At 32.3% G+C, this 19,931-nt stretch overlaps 1 protein-coding gene across 1 annotated transcript in view; it reads right to left on the reverse strand.

Moving 5' to 3' along the window:
- Positions 1–1,118: 1,118 nt before the first annotated feature.
- Positions 1,119–19,931, reverse strand: part of LOC114331186 (uncharacterized) — a 43,881-nt gene continuing 25,068 nt past the window's right edge. Inside the window, exons 5-6 of the mRNA XM_028280683.2 lie at positions 3,314–3,352; positions 1,119–1,949 (exon numbers count right to left, since the gene is read on the reverse strand). Coding sequence (XP_028136484.2) covers positions 1,200–1,949; positions 3,314–3,352 — 789 coding nt within the window. The 3' untranslated portion in view covers positions 1,119–1,199. The remainder of the gene's footprint in view (positions 1,950–3,313; positions 3,353–19,931) is intronic.

Consider the following 19,931-nt stretch of genomic DNA (forward strand, 5'->3'; position numbering starts at 1 on the left):
AACATAAGAAAAACACTTCTTTTCTTCCACCCGGTATAAGTACAAAAAATAAATTTGAGGAAATCTTTGCACAACTGTATAAATACTCAAGAAATATTTAAAATAATAAAAAATAAGCGAAATCCGTTAATTCGTTCGCAAAAAAATCAACTATTAAAATGAGCATACATTTTCTATAATATCCGTAACTTATGCCTCGCAATGTATACTTAAGACTAGATGAAATACACTTAGAGGTTGGTGCATTAAACAGACCTTAAAAAATATAACAAAAACATTTGAATCACACTCTAACCTCACAAAGTTAAAGGACAGATTAAAAAAATTGTTTCGGCAAAAATATTATTTAAAATTTTCATTATTTCTTGCCATATTTCTGATTCAAAATTCCGTCCTTCAGGAAAATGTAGCTCTAAAGGAACTCCATGTCTTGATACGAAGGATACGACGTATGTTATAAATGCTTCTGGTATGTACTGTGATCGCTTCTTAATTAGGTAGGGACACAGGGATGCAACTTCAAGATATTGTTTTCTAATATCTCGTCGGCAGTTGATCAAGTAAAATTTTCCTCCAACTATCGAATCTGGCAAGTGTGCTTTTGACTCCAAAATGTCCTCCAGAGAGGCTGCTTTGGCAGGACTTTCCCACTTCTGATATAACAGACAATTGTTGCTCAAGGCAGCTTTCAAGGTCAGACGTTGTTACGCATTGAGTTTTATTTGACAAACCCGGGTTTACGGACATCGAGAACATCCACAACTGTACGTTGCCTTAATCGTCGTAGAAAAGATGTTCTAAAAGTTGTGAATGGATCCTATCAAGAAAACTTGGTTAAAGGAATCTGTCTAATATAACTGATACAAAATCTTTTAGTTAACAGTAATTTTTTGATCTGGTGCATCTCTCTTAGGGACCTAAGTTGATTATAAACTTGTACATTTATAAATACGACTTTACGGTAGCTCTAAATTCGCCAAAAACCTTTGTTGAAAACTGGTGTGTTCTTACTCTTAAGTTAATTCTGATCGTTTGGTTTTATACATTAGTTGTTGTTAATGCGTAACTTGATCAATTCAAAACAAATATCCAGAAAAAGGAAAAATAAACAAAATATATATGTTTTTTAACAATTTCTATTGTATTTCAATGAGCATAAATAAGTTATATACAAGACCTATAATAATTTCTTTTCACAATTACCATAAGTTGTGTGAGAGTACTGGAGCATGAGCAGCATAACCATGATGACCATAGGCCAAAGGAGCAGCGTAACCATGAGCAACAGAGCTGCCGTATTCATGAACAGATGGGGTAGCATAAGCGGCGTGAGCAACTGGAGCAGCATAAGCAGCATGAGCTACTGGAGCAGCATAGGCAGCATGAGCTACTGGAGCAGCATAAGCTACTGGGGCTGCGATTTTAGCAACAACTGGAGCTACAACTTTAGCGACAACGGGAGCAACAGCGTGCACGGCAGGTTCTTTGTGTACAACAGCGTTAAATCCATTGTGTGGATCAGCAGTGTAGTCAACGGTACGTTTGGTTCCATCGGATTCCAAGAGTGAGTAGCTTCCGTGAACAACATCTCCACGACGAGATTCATGTTGGCTCTTAGCATCTCCGGTGTGGGGGTCACTTACTCCATATGCGAAGTCGTAATGGGCTGGTGCAGAGGGTTCAGCGTGAACGTGAGCAACGGGAGCAGCGTAAGCGTGAGCGACTGGAGCGTGAACCAAAGGAGCTGCGTAGGAATGAGCAACTGGAGCGTGGACGAGGGGCGCGTGAGCAGCGTAGGAGTGTACGGCTGGAGCATGATGTTGAACAGTGGAGTAGGTGGAGATAGCATCGTGAGATCCATGAGCAACTACAGCTGGTGCGGCATAGCCGAGACCTGAGCTCCAGGAACCAGCATGAGCTACTGCAATGAATGCGGCGAGGACTATAAACTAAAACAAAAACAAAATATATAAAATATAAATTGCTAACTTTCTATAAATAAAAGAAAAACTAAAAGAAAAGAAAATATGGTTCAAAAATATTTTATTACAGTACAGAACCTCTATTATGTGCTTATACGTATTGCGGAATAACTGTTTCCTCATCGGAGCACCTGGGTAGAGGCACTGAACTGAAATCAAATCCTTTCATCCTTTCCGGGTAATTATCAAAATAATTACCAAAGATGCTACTAGCGCCATCTATAAATCAAAAGTCAGGAAACAAAATTCGAAATTATTTATCCTCTGAGCTTCTTAAGTTGGAAAACTAAAGCATAACAGAGTGGCGAAATACTCGACAAGGGAAATCTAAATTGCATTTCACGTCCTGTCATTCACCGTGATAGTAATTTTAGCGAACTATTTGCTTTAATATCACGGTGAATGACATAAAATTATTATCACGGTGAATGACAGGACGTGAAATGCAATTTAGATTTCCCTTGTCGAGTATTTCGCCACTCTGTTATGCTTTATTTTTCCAACTTAAAAAGCTCAGAGGATAAATAATTTCGAATTTTATTTCCTGACTTATTAGACTTTTGTTTCTATAAATACTTTAAACAGAATCCAGGCCCAATATAAAAAGAAAAAATGAAATATCAAACATTTAATCAAAGGCTGGTAGAAAACCATATAATCAAAAGTTGTAATAACATTTTTTCTAAAGAAAACTTGAATATATTTTATTATTGATTGTTGTATATCTTTTTCTTTATAGCCTTATATTTTTAAGGATATCATATTAAAATTAAGGCGTATATCAACTAAAAATACTAAAATGGTGTCAAAATCTACACCTATAATATTTATTTTAATTTTTTTTATTATTACTAGTACTTATTTATTTTTATACTTGAAAGTGTATAATAAAAAATGTCGTATGTACTAAAAATATCTAAAGATCATTTGAAAAATTAACCAACATACAGATTAAAAATTGTAAACGTTTAATAAAATATTATAAGCTTTTTTTGTAGAAAAATATATGACTTACATATGAAACATATATTATTTTTGAAACTTACAATTTGGAATGAAAGGACATATTATTATAGTGTTTAATTTTAATTTTAAAATATTAAATAAAGGGAGATTTCGGCTTTACGGAACAAATCATAAATAAACTGGAGAAAATGCAAAAGAAAAGAAAAATGAACTTAAATTTCGATCAAAATAAGTCATTAATATAAAATATTTTGATTATTATTCACTGTTTATATTCCCCGTAATATTTATTTAAAACTAATTTTTTCACCAACACACTATCGCACAAAACAAAGATTTTTAGAAATCACTAACAGTTCACTTACTTTGGCTGCCATGTTTTTTAGTTCGTAAACTTCACAATACTTTTTGTTCAAGTTGTTTGTTATTTATATGATTTTTGTTGTCTTTGTTAAGTGGTCCCACCCCGGAACAGAATTTGAAACCTTTCACAAACTAAATTAGTAGATATTTAGATATCAACATCCTGCAAGGTTCTTGAAGGTCGATTTTAATAAGATTATTATTTCACTTTAATAATATATGGTACATTAATCTATGATGAACACCAACACAATAACATAAAGTGAAGAACTATTGTAGAAAATGTAATTAAAATGTACTATATAGGGTGAGGCTATTAGAAATATCTCGAGAACTAAAAGCAACACAATCATGAAAATTGAAATAAAGGGGTTTTGAAGGATGATCTATTAAATGAAAATATTTTCATCTCTTTGCAACTTCCGGTTATACCGGAAGTTGCTTATAACTTCGTTTTTTTAAATGGAACACCCTGTATATTTTTACATTTTTGGATTCTCTTCGATGTCTTCTTTCTTAAAATATGAGGTTTTGTAATATTATACAGGGTGTTTTAAAAGATAATTACGTTTTTTTATTAATTTCGTAGCAATATTCACACCCTGTAGAATTTTAGTACTTTGACATCTAAAACTCTACTTACGTTCAAATGATTTTTAATATACTCTACTATTGTTAAGAATCATTAGTGTAGCTAAATTTTTAATTTTAGTATACAGGGTTGGTCGAAACTCGGAATGAGTATTTTCTGAGTTTTCTTAAATGGAACACCCTATATTTTTGTATTGTAGTGAAATGATATTTTATAGTACTTTTTTATTTCTTAAGCATTCCCTATACCTAACTGCTTTAATTTGTGAGTTATTGGTGATTCAAGCTAAACATTAATTGCAACAAAAAATACGTAAAATTTTATTAGGTTGGCCGTGAAAATACTCAATCCCAAATAATTTTTCAGAAATAAATACATATTAATCCAGACTGGTCCTTAAAATTACCAATAATGGTTTAGCTATCAAAATACCTACGTAGTTAAAATTGTTGGTGCGATTAACAATTAAGCACAAATTAAAGCAGTTAGGTATAGGGAATGCTTAAGAAATAAAAAAGTACTATAAAATATCATTTCACTACAATACTAAAATACAGGGTGTTCCATTTAAGAAAACTCAGAAAATACTCATTTCGAGTTTCGACCAACCCTGTATACTAAAATTACAAATTTAGCTACACTAATGATTCTTAACAATAGTAGAGTGTATTAAAAATCATTTGAACGTAAGTAGAGTTTTAGATGTCAAAGTACTACAATTCTACAGGGTGTGAATTTTGCTACGAAATTAATAAAAAAACGTAATTATCTTTTAAAACACCCTGTATAATATTACAAAACCTCATATTTTAAGAAAGAAGACATCGAAGAGAATCCAAAAATGTAAAAATATACAGGGTGTCCCATTTAAAAAAACGAAGTTATAAGCAACTTCCGGTATAACTGGAAGTTGCAAAGAGATGAAAATATTTTCATTTAATAGATCATCCTTCAAAACCCCTTTATTTCAATTTTCATGATTGTGTTGCCTTTAGTTCTCGAGATATTTCTAATAGGCCCTTTATTTGCCTCACCCTGTATTGTTGGCGTATTATATCTAAGCAAAAATATTAATGTATTGTTCCTACGCCTTCTTGTTATAATAATTTATTTACTGACAAGTTTTAAACCAATATTCACTACTTATTTTCTTCTTCTTTTATCCAATAGTTTTTTGATATTAAAAAATATTTTTATTTGATATTTCAAGCTCGAAATCTTATTAAATAAAAATTATTTTGAGTAGGGGAGGACTGGATGCTAAATTTGCAGTTACTATGGTTTGTTTCTTAACCAAGAGGAGTGATTCAAATTTACCGCTCTGTATTGCTTGTTTGTAATTGGTCCAACCTCAGGCAAGTTTACTCCACAGTTATAAAATTGTGACACTAATGACATTTATCAAATTTTGACACTAGTGACATTTAGTTATTCCTTTAATTTTTAGATTGTTAGTCTACTTTTATATAAAAAGCAGTTGTTTTTGGAACGCTTTAGCGACGTATTAATTTAAGATAATATTTATGGATTACCGTTGAGGGCCGACTAGAGCAATCAAAAAGAAGATGTATTTGGTTATTATTCTAGTGATTTCTTGGGTGTGAATCTGTCTTTTAGTTTACTCCTCCTGGTTAAAAAAATATACTATAGAGCGTCATGGGGACCTATTTAGACGAGCAGAACTAAAAAAAAACGCTTATTTCTCGAGATACTAACCACGGAGAGGTGAATGGCCAATTTTAGTCATACTGTATTTTTTGATGGTGCTGAAAACGAAAATGAGGTTTATTTTTAATTTCATGTGGGGGAACATTGTCAAAATCGCAATTTTACCCCAAAAATGAAAACAAATAAAATCACAGTTTTTTGCGTTTACCTCATTATAACTCTGTTCCATTTTAATATTTTTTTCTCAAATTTTTACGGTATATAGCTCTAACATTTCTGAAGACAACGCAACGGTACCTGCTTCAAGCTTTTATTCTTATCCTGATAAAGGTTATGAATTTTTAAAAGGAAAAGGTGCGGATTTGTGCATTGCAAAGTTTAATCGCAAAAGTTGTGTGACAAAGTTTAAAATTTAATTTGGCTTCTTAATCACGTTTATGTTAAAATCGAGAGTACAAAGAAGTTTTCTGGTAAGTTTTAGATCAAAATGTTTAATAGAAAAAAAAATAGTGCAACTTTTAATGTCGACATTAGAAATCCCCAATATAACGCTTCTGTCATACTGTATGTTTTTGATGGTGCTGAAAACGAAAATGAGGTTTATTTTGAATTTCATGTGGGGGAATATTGTCAAAATCGCAATTTTACACCAAAAATAAAAAAAATCAAATCAAATTTTTTTGCGTTTACCTCATTACAACTCTGTTCCATTTTAATATTTTTTTCTGAAATTTTTACGGTATATAGCTCTAACATTTCTGAATACAACGCAACGGTACCTGCTTCAAGCTTTTATTCTTATCCTGATAAAGGTTATGAATTTTTAAAAGGAAAAGTTGCGGATTTGTGTATTGCAAAGTTTACTCGCAAAAGTTGTGTGACAAAGTTTAAAATTTAATTTAGCTTCTTAATTACGTTTATGTTAAAAAAGAGAGTACAAAGAAGTTTTCTTAGAAATCTTTAGATCAAATGCTTGATAGAAAAAAAAATAGTGCAACTTTTAATGTCGACATTAGAAATCCCCAATATAACGCTTATTTTTCGAGACTCTGACCATGGGTGGTGAATGGCTAATTTTGATCTTAGATTATGCATACATGGCAATCTTCTGGATCAGATCTGTTACTTTTGATCGTTTTCTTATCTCTTCATTGGACTTGCGATCACTGAACTTAATGTTGAACATTCTTCTCCGTTCCATAGTCACTCTTCCATAGACATCTCTGAGTCACTTGAAGTTTGTAGACTACGCTGTTGATAAAAGCCCAATTTCAGTTCCGTAAGTCGGAACTAGTGTTGCCCAAATGCAAGACCAAGACGAGACTTGGACAGCCTTGGTCTTGGTCTTGCGCCGGTACATCTGGTGTTCATCTTGGTCTTGGCATTGTGCTCCCGGTCTTGGTATTGGTCTTGGTATTGCGCTCCCGGTCTTGGTCTTGGTTTTGGTCTTGCAGCAAGAGTCTTGCAAGTCTCGCAGTTGCCCATTAGCCTATTACCTATCTTAGAACAACGTAACAGATAGGTAAATTTTAAGCTTGAATATCAGAGCCATAGTAAAGATCAACCAAATTAATAAATATCAAACAACTGACACCGGGTGGGGTTTGAACTCACGATCTAAGTGATCCGAGCCTATGTTCTAACTAACTAAATTTTATTAGAAATTTATGTATTTTTTCGAGTATTTGCCTTTCACTATCTGTGATTTAAGAAGCATTTAATTCGGCGACATTTATTATCCAATATAAGCGAATGAATAAAAAACATAATGTTAAGAAAATATGAGGCTTAGTTGGGTTTTAATAATTTCAGTATTTTATAAATGATAGAATATTCCACAGAGTGATGTTAGCTCTTAGCTCTGAGAAAAACACAGTTTTATTGGTACACGCGATATACAATGACAATAATTGACCTGTCTAGCCATAATTTACAGCGATATTTATTATAAAAAATAAGACAACATATTAAAAGTCACTTAAATCGGACAACAAGTTTAGGAAATTCGAGACATTAAAAATGGCCTGTTTTGAAGGTGGTGCGTTAATTACTTGGAGAAGTGTATATCGTTATTAAATAATATTTCGGTATTTTGTTTACACGTTATCTCTGTCATTATCTGTTCTTTTGTGTCGCTATAATACATACTTTTAAACATTAGCTGCGCTGTTTCGGCAATTTTTTTTAACTGAGTGACGTCATAACACACTCAGCACAAACAATACATAATAGTCTTACTATATACGGATAATATTTGTGGTGTTTAGATTCCTAGAAAACTAATAATGAAAAAAATTAATTACTTATTAAGTATATTTTTTATCAGTTAATATGTGGCATATTTTTAAAAAGTTTGAATACGATATTCAATATTTTTGATAACAAATGTTATGTTATGATTAGAAGGCGACTATTTTCAAAACATGGACAATTGATTTCAGAGCGAAGAAGTCGTCTGCTAGGACTGAAAGAATGTAAAAAATATTTTATTTTTACATTGTAATAATGACCTCTGAGTATGTGTCAAATGCGTCAAAAGTTATTTTAATGGATATCTTGATTCGCTATGTATGTTTGTATTTGTAATACGCATAAGTCCAATTTTCAAAATTTTTAAATTTTTTTGTTTCTCAGAGTATCTAAAAATACAGCCGAACTAATATACTCCCTAAAACGACCCTCAATTCTAACTGCAAGACGCAAGAGTCTCGCAGGCTTAGTCTTGTTCTTGTTCAAGTCTTGCACGCTAAGTCTTGGTCTTAGTCTTGCTAAAATTAGGCTATTTTGGTCTTGCAGAAACGCAAGAACAAGACCAAGACTGCAAGACCAAGACCGATTTTGGGCAACATTAGTCGGAACTGGCAACACGTACTGATCGAACGCTTTTGTCTTTAAAGTATTTGGTAAGTTTGACTTAAATACTCTTTGTAATCGGGCAAATGCTGCCCAGGCTAAGGAACCTCTTCTATTTAAATCTGTCTTTATGTTAAGCTCTGACAGTTCTATTTTTTGTCCGAAGTATATATACGACTTAACCTTTTCTATATTATTGTTGTCCAGAGTTATATTCCCTACTATACCCATCCTTAATTTTATTCTTTTTTGTTATTTCATTCATCCATATAATGATTCTCATTTCCGCCACATACATATATTTGTTATTTCCCTTTCTATTTACCTGCCTAATATTCAGTTTCGTATCTCATAGTTGGTCTTATGGCTGTTATATAGAATTTTTCCTTCGGCTTCATTGGAATTATTATGTAACACAACACATAACCCGCTTACTTCCACTTTATCCATCCAACCCTAATTCTACTGTATGCATCTCCATCTATTTCCTTATTACTTTCTTATACTGATCCTAGGTTCTTAATACTATAACTGTTCACAATCAATTTACCATCCAAAGATATCATTTTATTTGTAATAACTCCATCTTTAAATAAACGTTTCAAGTACTACCACTATCTTTTTGCCCTATAAGGCACATCAAAGAAACATGAAACGTAAATTACGTTTCATGGAAATAAACCACTGCTAAACAAATCTATATCCGGCCATTTATGAGACTCTCCGAAAATAAAAATGTGTCATGAGCATGAATCACACTCGTTTCATTGATAGGCGGGCTTTGAGATTTGTTTAGCAGTGTTTTCTTTTCATGAAACATGTTTTTCGTTTCATGTTTCATGTTTTTCGTTTCATGTTTCTTTGGTGTGCGGCTTGCCTTATGTTTAAAATGTTTTCTCGTCAGAACTATTCGCTTTGCCGTTATTCTCCGTGGAAGCCATTTTCGGGGCACCTACGCGTGGCTCATCAACAACCGACGTTCGTCCACGTTGGAACTCATTAAACCAATTTTTGACAGTTGCCATCGAAGAAGAAGAGTCACCGTACACAGCATCCAAGCGCTCTTTGATTTCGCTGCGTGATTTCCTTTCCAAAAACAAGAATCGAATCTTCGACCGATATTGCTCTTTTTCCATTTTATTAAAATCCGCGGACACGCTAACTTTCTCACGCAATCACAACTATACTATAATTTCGATTTGGCTGAAATTTTGACATTAGCCGTTTACGAGAACGCATTAAATGACAGTATACTTTAAATGACTGCCCTAGTACATCATCAGCATACATTAAGCACCGGGGAATGCGACCTTGTACTTAAGCTGTTATCCGGTACAACACCGATAAGAATAAATAAGGACTAAGCACCGACCCCAGGAGCTATCCTACAATTAGATGAAATTTATCATTATCAGTCTTTCCCACAACTGTACTAACATTCATGGGCGCCCATACCCATGGGCGGGGGGGGGGGTGCCCGCCTGGATTTTTGTGTGCTTTAAATTATATATGGCTATCCAAAGTATACAAAATATAATGTACAACATCTTCACGTCTGGCCCCCCACTATAAATTTTTATATGGGCGCCCGTGCTAACACTAGTTGTTACTCACATACCGTCCTATTAAAGGTAAAACTCACCAACTACACTTTTCATAAAGTGAATAAAAATCGATTTAAAGGTACAAATTGTTTTTTAAATTCACCTGACTTGAATTTTGAAATTTTTTTAATACAACTTTAAAAAATAAATAAAAACAGATATTTTAAGCCATATTTTGTCACAGGAACTATGATACAATCAATATTAAATCAATTTTTGTACTAACTGAGTTTTTCCATGAACACAATTATTGGATATTGATATCCTATTAGAGGTAAAACTCACTAACTACACTTTGTACTTGATGAGTTTTTCCTTGAACACAATTATTGGATATTGAGAAGTTAATGAATTTGTCTCCATAAACTTTCGCTGACTTACAACAAACGAAGTATCAAAAATAAGTTTATTATTTAAAAAATGAACAATAAGTTTCGTTTTTCGAAAATAAATGCAATTCCTTCGCCATTTATGACAGCTACAAAAGTCGCCTGCTTAATTGCAAAATAGATTATGTTACCTTTTATGTAAGCTATCACGGTTACAAAGAAATTTAATCTCATATCTCTTTAATCAATCGCTGAACAGGTAATGCACACTAATATAATGTACAGTTTCAACAATACAATGTTTATTTATTTATTGTTAATAAACGGGGCAAGCCCATTGACAAAAAATATACAATTAAGCAACATTTATAAAAATTACAAACAAATACTAAATAAAATACAAAATCATAAAATAAATATGTATATAGAATATAGAATTACAATTAAATTTAACGCTTCAGAGATTGTTCAAAGGCACTTAAGGACAAGTTAAAAAAATCTGTCTCATGTTAACACACAATAGATGATGTTATCTAATGTATTGTTTGAAAGATCACTAAGTACCGATTTTTCATTTCAGATTGTAAGGAAAAATTCACTAAGTGCAATAATAAGTTTTAATGAGTTTTACCCTGACACCGAAATTCACAATATTGCACTTCATATTGAAAGGAAAAATTCACTAAGTGCAATAATACGTTTTAATGAGTTTTGCCCTGGAACCGAAATTCTCAATAACGCACTTAGTGAATTGTACCATAAATTATCTCAGCAATTAGAAGGGTTAGAGCCCCAGGTGACTTCTCAAGAGCTGGGCAGTACCGTATTGAGTTCAAATTGATGAAAATGTCAAAATCTCAAAAAGTGCACATAGTGAGTTTTATCTCTAATACGACGATACATATCTCTAACAATCTTAACATATTCACCGCAGACTTCTTTCTTATCGAGTCCCCACCACAGAATCTCTCGAGAAACTCTAGTATATACTTTCTCAAGAGCAATAAATACAATATGAGTGTTTGTTTATTTATTCCTGCATTTTTCCTTCAACTGCCTTATAGTAAAAATTTCACCTATTTTTGGTCTACATTGCATAAAGCCAAATTAATTATCGAATATTTCGGTTTCTTCACGTATCCGTCTATAAATATTGGCCCTTTATATTGTGCCCTTTTATATTTAGTGGAGTCACTGAAGGTTTTCACCTCCGATTTCGTTGAACCTTCATCAATTTTCATGGAAAAAGGTAAGTAGTTAGAAGATACTTCAAGGAACAAAGGTGACATGATGTTAACGAAACTTCTAAGCAAAATTTGTTATATAAGGTTATTAACATAAATCAATACTTTTTGAGTTATTAAATATAAAAAATTTTATTTTTTCTTAAAAAAATGCATGTTTTAAAGCTGTTTTTCACGTATTACTCAAAAACTATAAGCTTTTGTAAAAAAGCTATAATTACCAAAATTAAAGATAATAAAAAATTTAATACACTCCCTACTTAAAGAACTAAACTAATGTTATTTTAAAGTGAGTTATGGGTAATTGAATGTATATTTTTTTCGACGAGTACTCAAATCTAAGTATTCAAGATGTCTATTAAGCTAGAAAGACCATTTCATAAGGGAGCCATGAAACACACCCCATATTTTTTTGCTATTTTATTGCTAATTTATTACGCAAATTAAAAATTTATTGCTTCATCCCCTTCAGAGAAAGAGGTGGCCATTCCAGCTTAATATTAAGCTAGAAAGGCCAACATTCATATATCCGGAACGAAAGTAGATAGAGAGTTGCTTCCGGTGGCCTATTTTATTGCTAATTAATTGCTAATTTATTACGCAAAACAAAAATTTATTGCTTCATCCCCTTCAGAGAAACAGGTGGCCATTCCAGCTTAATATTAAGCTAGAAAGGCCAACATACATATATCCGGAACGAAAGTAGATAGAGAGTTGCTTCCAGTGGCCTATTTTATTGCTAATTAATTGCTGAAAGATTGAGTTTACAAGAATTTACAAACTCACCCCCTTCAACCCCTACCGATATCATCATTCCCCGGAATCCACAAAAAGTGAAAATAACCAGTTTAAAGAGCTAAAACCAAGTACGTATTTTTTGCTTATTCATTGCTATAGGTCTAAGCCAAAAATGAATTTTTTGCTTCCTCCCCTAACGAGCCACAATGGCTACTGCGGTTTAATACTTAAGGCTACAATACTCAACACTCCTATTTCAGGAAAGAAAGCAGATAGAGGGTTGTTTCTGGCGGCATATTTAATTTTTAATTAATTGCTGAAAGATGGGGTATACCAGAATTTACAAACTCACCCCCTCCAACCCCTACCGTTATCATCGTTCCACGGATTTCACAAAGAGTGAAAATAATCAGTTTAAAAACTTAAAACCAAGTGGGTATTTTTTTCTAATTAACAGCTGCAGGTCTACGCCAAAAACCAATTTTTTGCTTCATCCCCTAACGAGAAACAATGGCTACTGCGGTTTGATCCTTATGCTACAATACCCAACACTCCTATTTCAGGAACGAAAACAGATAGAGGGTCGTTTCCAGCGGCATATTTTATTGCTAATTAATTTCTGAAAGATATGGTATACAACAATTTGCAAACACACCCCCTCCAACCCCCACCGTTGTTCTCATTCCCCGGATTTCACAGAAAGTCAAAATTACTAGTTCAAAAACCTATGACCAAGCGGGTATTTTTTTCCTAAGCAACTGCTGCAGGTCTACACCAAAAACGATTTTATTGCTTCATCCCCTAACGAGCAACAATGTCTAATGCGGTTGAATACTACAACACTCAATTCTCCTGTTTCAGTAACGAAAACAGATAGAGCGTCGCTTCTGGCGGCCTATTTTATTATTAATTAATTGCTTATTTATTACGCAAATTACAAATTTATAGCTTCAACCCCTTCAGAGAAACAGGTGGCTTAATATTAAGCTAGAAGAGCCAACATTCATATTTCTGGAAAGAAAGTAGATAGAGAGTAGCTTTTGGCGGTATATTTTATTGCTAATTAATTGCTGAAAGATTGGGTATACCAGAATTTACAAACTCATCCCCTCCAACCCCTACCATTATCATCGCTCAACGGATTTCACAGAAAGTGAAAATTACCAGTTTAAAAATCTAAGACCAAGTGGGTATTTTTTTCCTAAGCAACTGCTGCAGGTCTACGCCAAATTTGATTTTATCGCTTCATCCCCTAACCAGTAAAAATGGCTACTGCGGTTAAATACTTAAGCTACAACACTCAATTCTCCTATTTCAGTAACGAAAGCAGATAGAGGGTCGCTCTATCTGCTTTCGGTCTTGAAATAGGAGTGTTGGGTATTGTAGCTTAAGAATTAAACCGCAGTAGCCATTGTTTCTCGTTAGGGGATGAAGCAAAAAATTGGTTTTTGGCGTAGACCTGCAGCCGTTAATTAGAAAAAAATACCCACTTGGTTTTAAGTTTTTAAACTGATTATTTTCACGCTTTGTGAAATCCGTGGAACGATGATAACGGTAGGGGTTGGAGGGGGTGAGTTTGTAAATACTGGTATAACCCATCTTTCAGCAATTAATTAAAAATTAAATATGCCGCCAGAAGCGACCCTCTATCTGCTTTCTTTCCTGAAATAGGAGTGTTGAGTATTGCAGCCTTAAGTATTAAACCGCTGCAGCCATTGTGGCTCGTTAGGGGAGGAAGCAAAACATTCATTTTTGGCTTAGACATGTAGTAATTAATGAGCAAAAAATACGTACTTGGTTTTAGCTCTTTAAACTGGTTATTTTCACTTTTTGTGGATTCCGGGGAATGATGATAACGGTAGGGGTTGAAGGGGGTGAGTTTGTAAATTCTTGTAAACTCAATCTTTCAGCAATTAATTAGCAATAAATATGCCGCCGGAAGCTACCCTATATCTACTTTCGTTCCGGAAATATGAATGTTGGCTATTCTAGCTTAATATTAAGCTGAAATGGCCACCTGTTTCTCTGAAGGGGATGAAGCAATAAATTTTTGTTTTGCGTAATAAATTAGCAATTAATTAGCAATAAAATAGGCCACCGTAAGCAACTCTCTATCTACTTTCGTTCCGAATATATGAATGTTGGCCTTTCTAGCTTAATATTAAGCTGGAATGGCCACCTGTTTCTCTGAAGGGGATGAAGCAATAAATTTTTGTTTTGCGTAATAAATTAGCAATTAATTAGCAATAAAATAGGCCGCCGGAAGCAACTCTCTATCTACTTTCGTTCCGGATATATGAATGTTGGCCTTTCTAGCTTAATATTAAGCTGGAATGGCCACCGTTTCTCTGAAGGGGACGAAGCAATAAATTTTTGTTTTGCGTAATAAATTAGAAATTAATTAGCAATAAAATAGACCACCGGAAGCAACTCTCTATCTACTTTCGTTCCGGATATATGAATGTTGGCCTTTCTAGCTTAATATTAAGCTGGAATGGCCACCTGTTTCTCTGAAGGGGATGAAGCAATAATTTTTTGTTTTGCGTAACAAATTAGCAATTAATTAGCAATAAAATAGGCCGCCGGAAGCAACTCTCTATCTACTTTCGATCCGGATATATGAATGTTGGCCTTTCTAGCTTAATATTAAGCTGGAATGGCCACCTGTTTCTCTGAAGGGGATGAAGCAATAAATTTTTAATTTGCGTAATAAATTAGCAATAAAATAGCAAAAAAATATGGGGTGTGTCTCATGGCTCCCTTATGAAATGGTCTTTCTAGCTTAATAGACATGTATTCAAGCTTACATAACGGGAAAACGATGCACTTTATAAAATATACTTGTTAAGCACTTGTCAAAGTACTTCGGAATACCTATCAAATGAGCTTCAGTAGTATTAATAGCATCAACATTAAGCAAGTTATGATGAAAATAAGAGAACCCTTTCGATTTTTTTAGGAAAAAGTTAAAAACTAAACATACGCCATTTCCGCAAAAATTAAAATTTGTAGTAATCCTCACAAGAATTTCTTTATGTTATCAGAGTTAATTATTTCAACAAATTTGACCGGTTTAGAATGCATATTTTTGAAAAAAAGGTATAATTTAAAAAAATCAGAATTTTTAGAATTATCGTACTTTTCATTTTCTTTTGATAATAACTCCAAAAATACTCAATATACGTAAAAAATGATAAATAACTAAATTTTAGTTTTTTCTGTAGCAAATACTTTGCCTATTTCACTATTTTCGTAGAGTAAAAAATAACCGAGATAGAAACGTTTAAAATTTCAATTTTGCTGCGAGAACCATGTAACCGGGGACATTTAACCTTTTATTTTTAAAAAAGTAAGAGATATAAATGACTATTCTGACGTTTGTTAATAGGTCTTGGAATAAAGTTTTAACCAGTTATTAGATGAACTTGCTACTTTAAAATTTAATGGAGTTATTTACAAAAAAACAAAAACATTTTTTAGAAAATGTTTTAAAAGATACATTTTGAAACATTTTTGGTGCATAAACTTTAATGTTATCAACTTGTTCGAGCACTTATTTATTAATGTTTAATAAGTTAAGTAAGTTTAAATAAGTTTAATAAATTTAATAAATGTTTAATAAGTTTATGTTATAAAATGCATCATTTTCCCGGTATTTAAGCTTGAATACTTAGATTTGGGTACTCGACGAAAGAAATATACATTCAATTACCTATAACTCACTTTTAGTTAACATTGAAAGGTTTTTCTAGTAAGGAATTTATTTGATTTTTTATTAGCCTCAATTTTGACAATAATACCTTTTTTGTAAAAACTTATAGTTTTTGAGTTATTTATGAAAAATCGGTTAAAAACATGCATTTTTCTCACGAAAAAATAAAATCTTTGATCTTTAATAACTCAAAAAGTTTTGATTTATTTTAATAACTTTATATAACAAATTTTGCTTATAATTTGTCGCTCTATCGAATTGTGGGGTTATTTTTTATAAAATGATTTTCACCCCCGAGGAGGGGTAGCATCCACCCCCAGGGTAAAAGCGCAAGTTGGCACCATGTCACCTTTGTTCCTGGAGATATCCTCTAACCACTCACCAATTTTCGTGCAAATCGATGGAGGTTCAACGAAATCGGAGTTAATAGCTCATATTCACCTTCAGTGACTGCACTAATTCTTTATCCTGGAATTTAGACAACTTCCTTCATTTAATTAAATAAACATATTAGCCAACTTTTTCCTGTCACTCCTAATTATCTCGTCACTTCCCCAGGAATATTATCTGGTATTCTTCTTCGTTGAACTATTAACTGCCTTTGCTTCTTTTATTTTTTGAATTTTAACTGCTTTTTCTTCCTTTATTTTTTGAACTGCTTGAACCATTTCCTCGTTTGTTATTTTGGAGACGATTGTTGTTACTGTGTCCATTAATTCAACTGGTTTTCTGTCAAATTTTTCATATAATAAACTGTCAAAGTACTTTTTCCATCTCTTATCTAGATCTAATCTGATTAAAATCTTTTGTTTTCTTTGCTCTATGTTGTATTTGGACAATATTTGGTTTCCTTATTTATTTCCTTTGGTTTCCTAATTTATAAATCAATTTAAGCCATATATACTTTATGTCCAGGTTTGACCTTGGTTAGCTAACCGGGGTTTAATCGGGACAGAAATATATGCATAACATATAGTCCAGGAACCGAAGCTTTTCACCTCGCAATTTTTACAGAATGGATCGATTTGCTTGAAAATTTGAGAATAAGTAGTGGATAGTCCAAGGATCAAAATCTATATAATTCCGAAAGGCGCTTTTACCATGGGGGTGGTTGCCACCCCATCTCGAGGGTGAAATTTTTGTATTATATTTTGACCGCAAAATTTGATAAAAATATTCATTCTAAGCGAAAATTGTTCTATACATTTTTTTGATAAAATTAGTAGTTTTAGATTTATTCGCTATCGAAATTGTGAGTTTTATATAGAAAAAATCAATGATTTTCGATATTACGACTCACTCAATTTTTGTCGTAGAAAATTTTTTTTCAAACCAAGTTCTTTAGAATTTAATAACCTACAACTTCATATCAAAACACTTTTTCGTATATCTGACGCTAATTTTTCTATTCTGAAGAAAATGGCATTTTTTACCAAACGACAAAAATTTGTTATTCGATTTTAACTCCAGTTTTTTTTAAACTAATCCTTCTAAGCCAGTCAAACTTCTAGAATGTATTTATAATACATAAATAAATAAGAATGAATTAGGCCAATGACCAAAAACACCGCTAACTTACATTATTAGGCTTCCATTCAAGTCAAGTCAAGTCAAATTTATTCATCACATGCGACATTATACAAAGTTGTACATGTATGAGACAAGTCAAAATTACAGACATATAATGTACATATTAAAAGTATATAAATTAATAAATACGACAAAACATACTTAAAAGTTATTTTTAGAATATGGCTTTAGCTCACAAATGTAGTGATGTACACACCTCCGAAAGTTTGGCTGATGTAAATTCCTTCGTATATCTATTGGCAATTTGTTAAAGAAACTTATGGCTGCATAATGTGTGCTACCTTCCAACAAAACAGAACGATGTTGTGGAAGCATAAAGTGATTGTCTCTGAATCTTGTTGAATAAACATGGTTAAATTGAAATTTATTGAATTCATAATTTTTGCAATGTAAATACATTATACACGAAAATATATACAGACCAGGAATTGTAAGAATATTATTTTGTCTAAAGATACCTCTACAAGAATCTCTAAATTTCATTTTATATATTATCCTAATAGCTCTTTTCTGAAGTACGAATATCTGCTCTAATTCAGAGGTACAACCCCAGACTTCAATGCCATATTTGGCTATTGAGTAAAATGGGCAAAGTATACTGTTTTTAATATTGATGTATTAAAGAGACGTGAAAGACTTCTCAATGCATAACATGCGCTACTTAATCTGGATTTCAAATTAGAAATGTGGTTTAACCATTTAAAATTACTGTCTAACAGTACCTCCGGCAACTTCGTGCAGTGTGTTTTATCTATTGCTGCTTGTATAGTGGCTTGATGGTTTAATAAATTATTTGACGTGAAAATCATTTGGATTTCCCCCTTTTTTTTTCAAAAAAATATATTGATTTTTTAACCGTAACTTTTTTTTATCTCAGAAAGTTTGATTAAAATATAATTTTGTAGATTTTTACAAGGTCTATAAGCCTATTTATAATAAATCTTTTTAAAATCCTCAGTCGCAAAAAGAAGTGACTTGAAAGGGTTGGTAAAGGTGGTTTTTGCATGTTATTACAAGTTTTAATTATTGTCAATAGCTCACCCAATTTTTGCCGTAGAAAAATTTTTTTAAACCAGGTTCTTGGAAATTAAATAAGCTACAATTTCATAATTAAACATTTTTTTGTATCTCTGATGTTAACTTTGCTATCCTGAAGAAGAGGCCATTTTTTTCCAAACTACAAAAATTTGTTATTCGCTTCTAACTCCATTATTTTAAAAACTAATCATTCTAAGCCGGGAATACTTCTAAAACCTATTAATAATATATAAGTAAAAAAGGCAAAATAAGGTTAATGACTAATTTTAATTAAGGTGGTGATTAGAAGGTTGCTTGCGATCACTTTTTCGCTGAAAAAAATGGGGACTGACATTCTTTTCATTTTGAGTCACTTAATTTTTTGAGCTAGAGATTTTTTTTAATTTCGGGTGATAGATATTTTTAAGCGCTTTAAATTAGTTTAAACAATATTTCCTCGAAAAATGCATAGTTTTCCCGTCTTTTGACTTTGGAACTACAATATTTAGCATTTAACGAAGAAGAGCCAACATATAATAAAGTATAGCTCGATTACTATTGGTCCTAAAGAAAATTTAAAAAAATTGGTTTTGTTTATTTTTTCAAAAGGTACATTTTTGTTAAGTAAAGTTGTTTTGATAAAACGAAAAATTTTGGAGTTATTAGCAGAAAACTTATTAAAAACATTGATTTTTTCGATATAAAACTAACACTTTCGATAGCGAATAAATCGAAAACTATCAATTTTATCAAAAAAATGTATAAAACATTTTTTGCTTAGAATGAACGTTTTTACCAACTTTTGCGATTAAAGTATAACAAAAAATTTCCACCCCCCAGATGGGGTGGTAACCGCCCCATGGTAAAAGCTCCTCTCGGCATGATATAGATTTCGATCTTTGGACTATCCACTACTTAGTCTCAAATTTTCAAGCAAATCGATCCATGCTGTAAAAATTGCGAGGTTTTGTCCTTTTTTAAGCTTCATTACTTGGACTAATAGACATAAACGCAATTATACTTATTAATATAATCATAAATAATTACAATTATAATTATAATTGCATTTATTACAACGCAAGAGGCCCTAAGAAGAGGTACTTTTATGTCCCGAGTCCCAATTAAACCACAGTTAACCGAGGTTTTTTCTAGTAGAATTGTTCGGATACAATTAGCGTCTCTTTATAAAACACAATAAAGTCAACTTTACTAAGTGAAAATACATTTATTTAACACACACACACTTTACATTAAATCCGATTGTAAAGTCAAC

Source organism: Diabrotica virgifera, chromosome 6 (genome assembly GCF_917563875.1).
Source record: "Diabrotica virgifera virgifera chromosome 6, PGI_DIABVI_V3a".
In the NCBI taxonomy this organism is placed as follows: Eukaryota; Metazoa; Arthropoda; class Insecta; order Coleoptera; family Chrysomelidae; genus Diabrotica; species Diabrotica virgifera.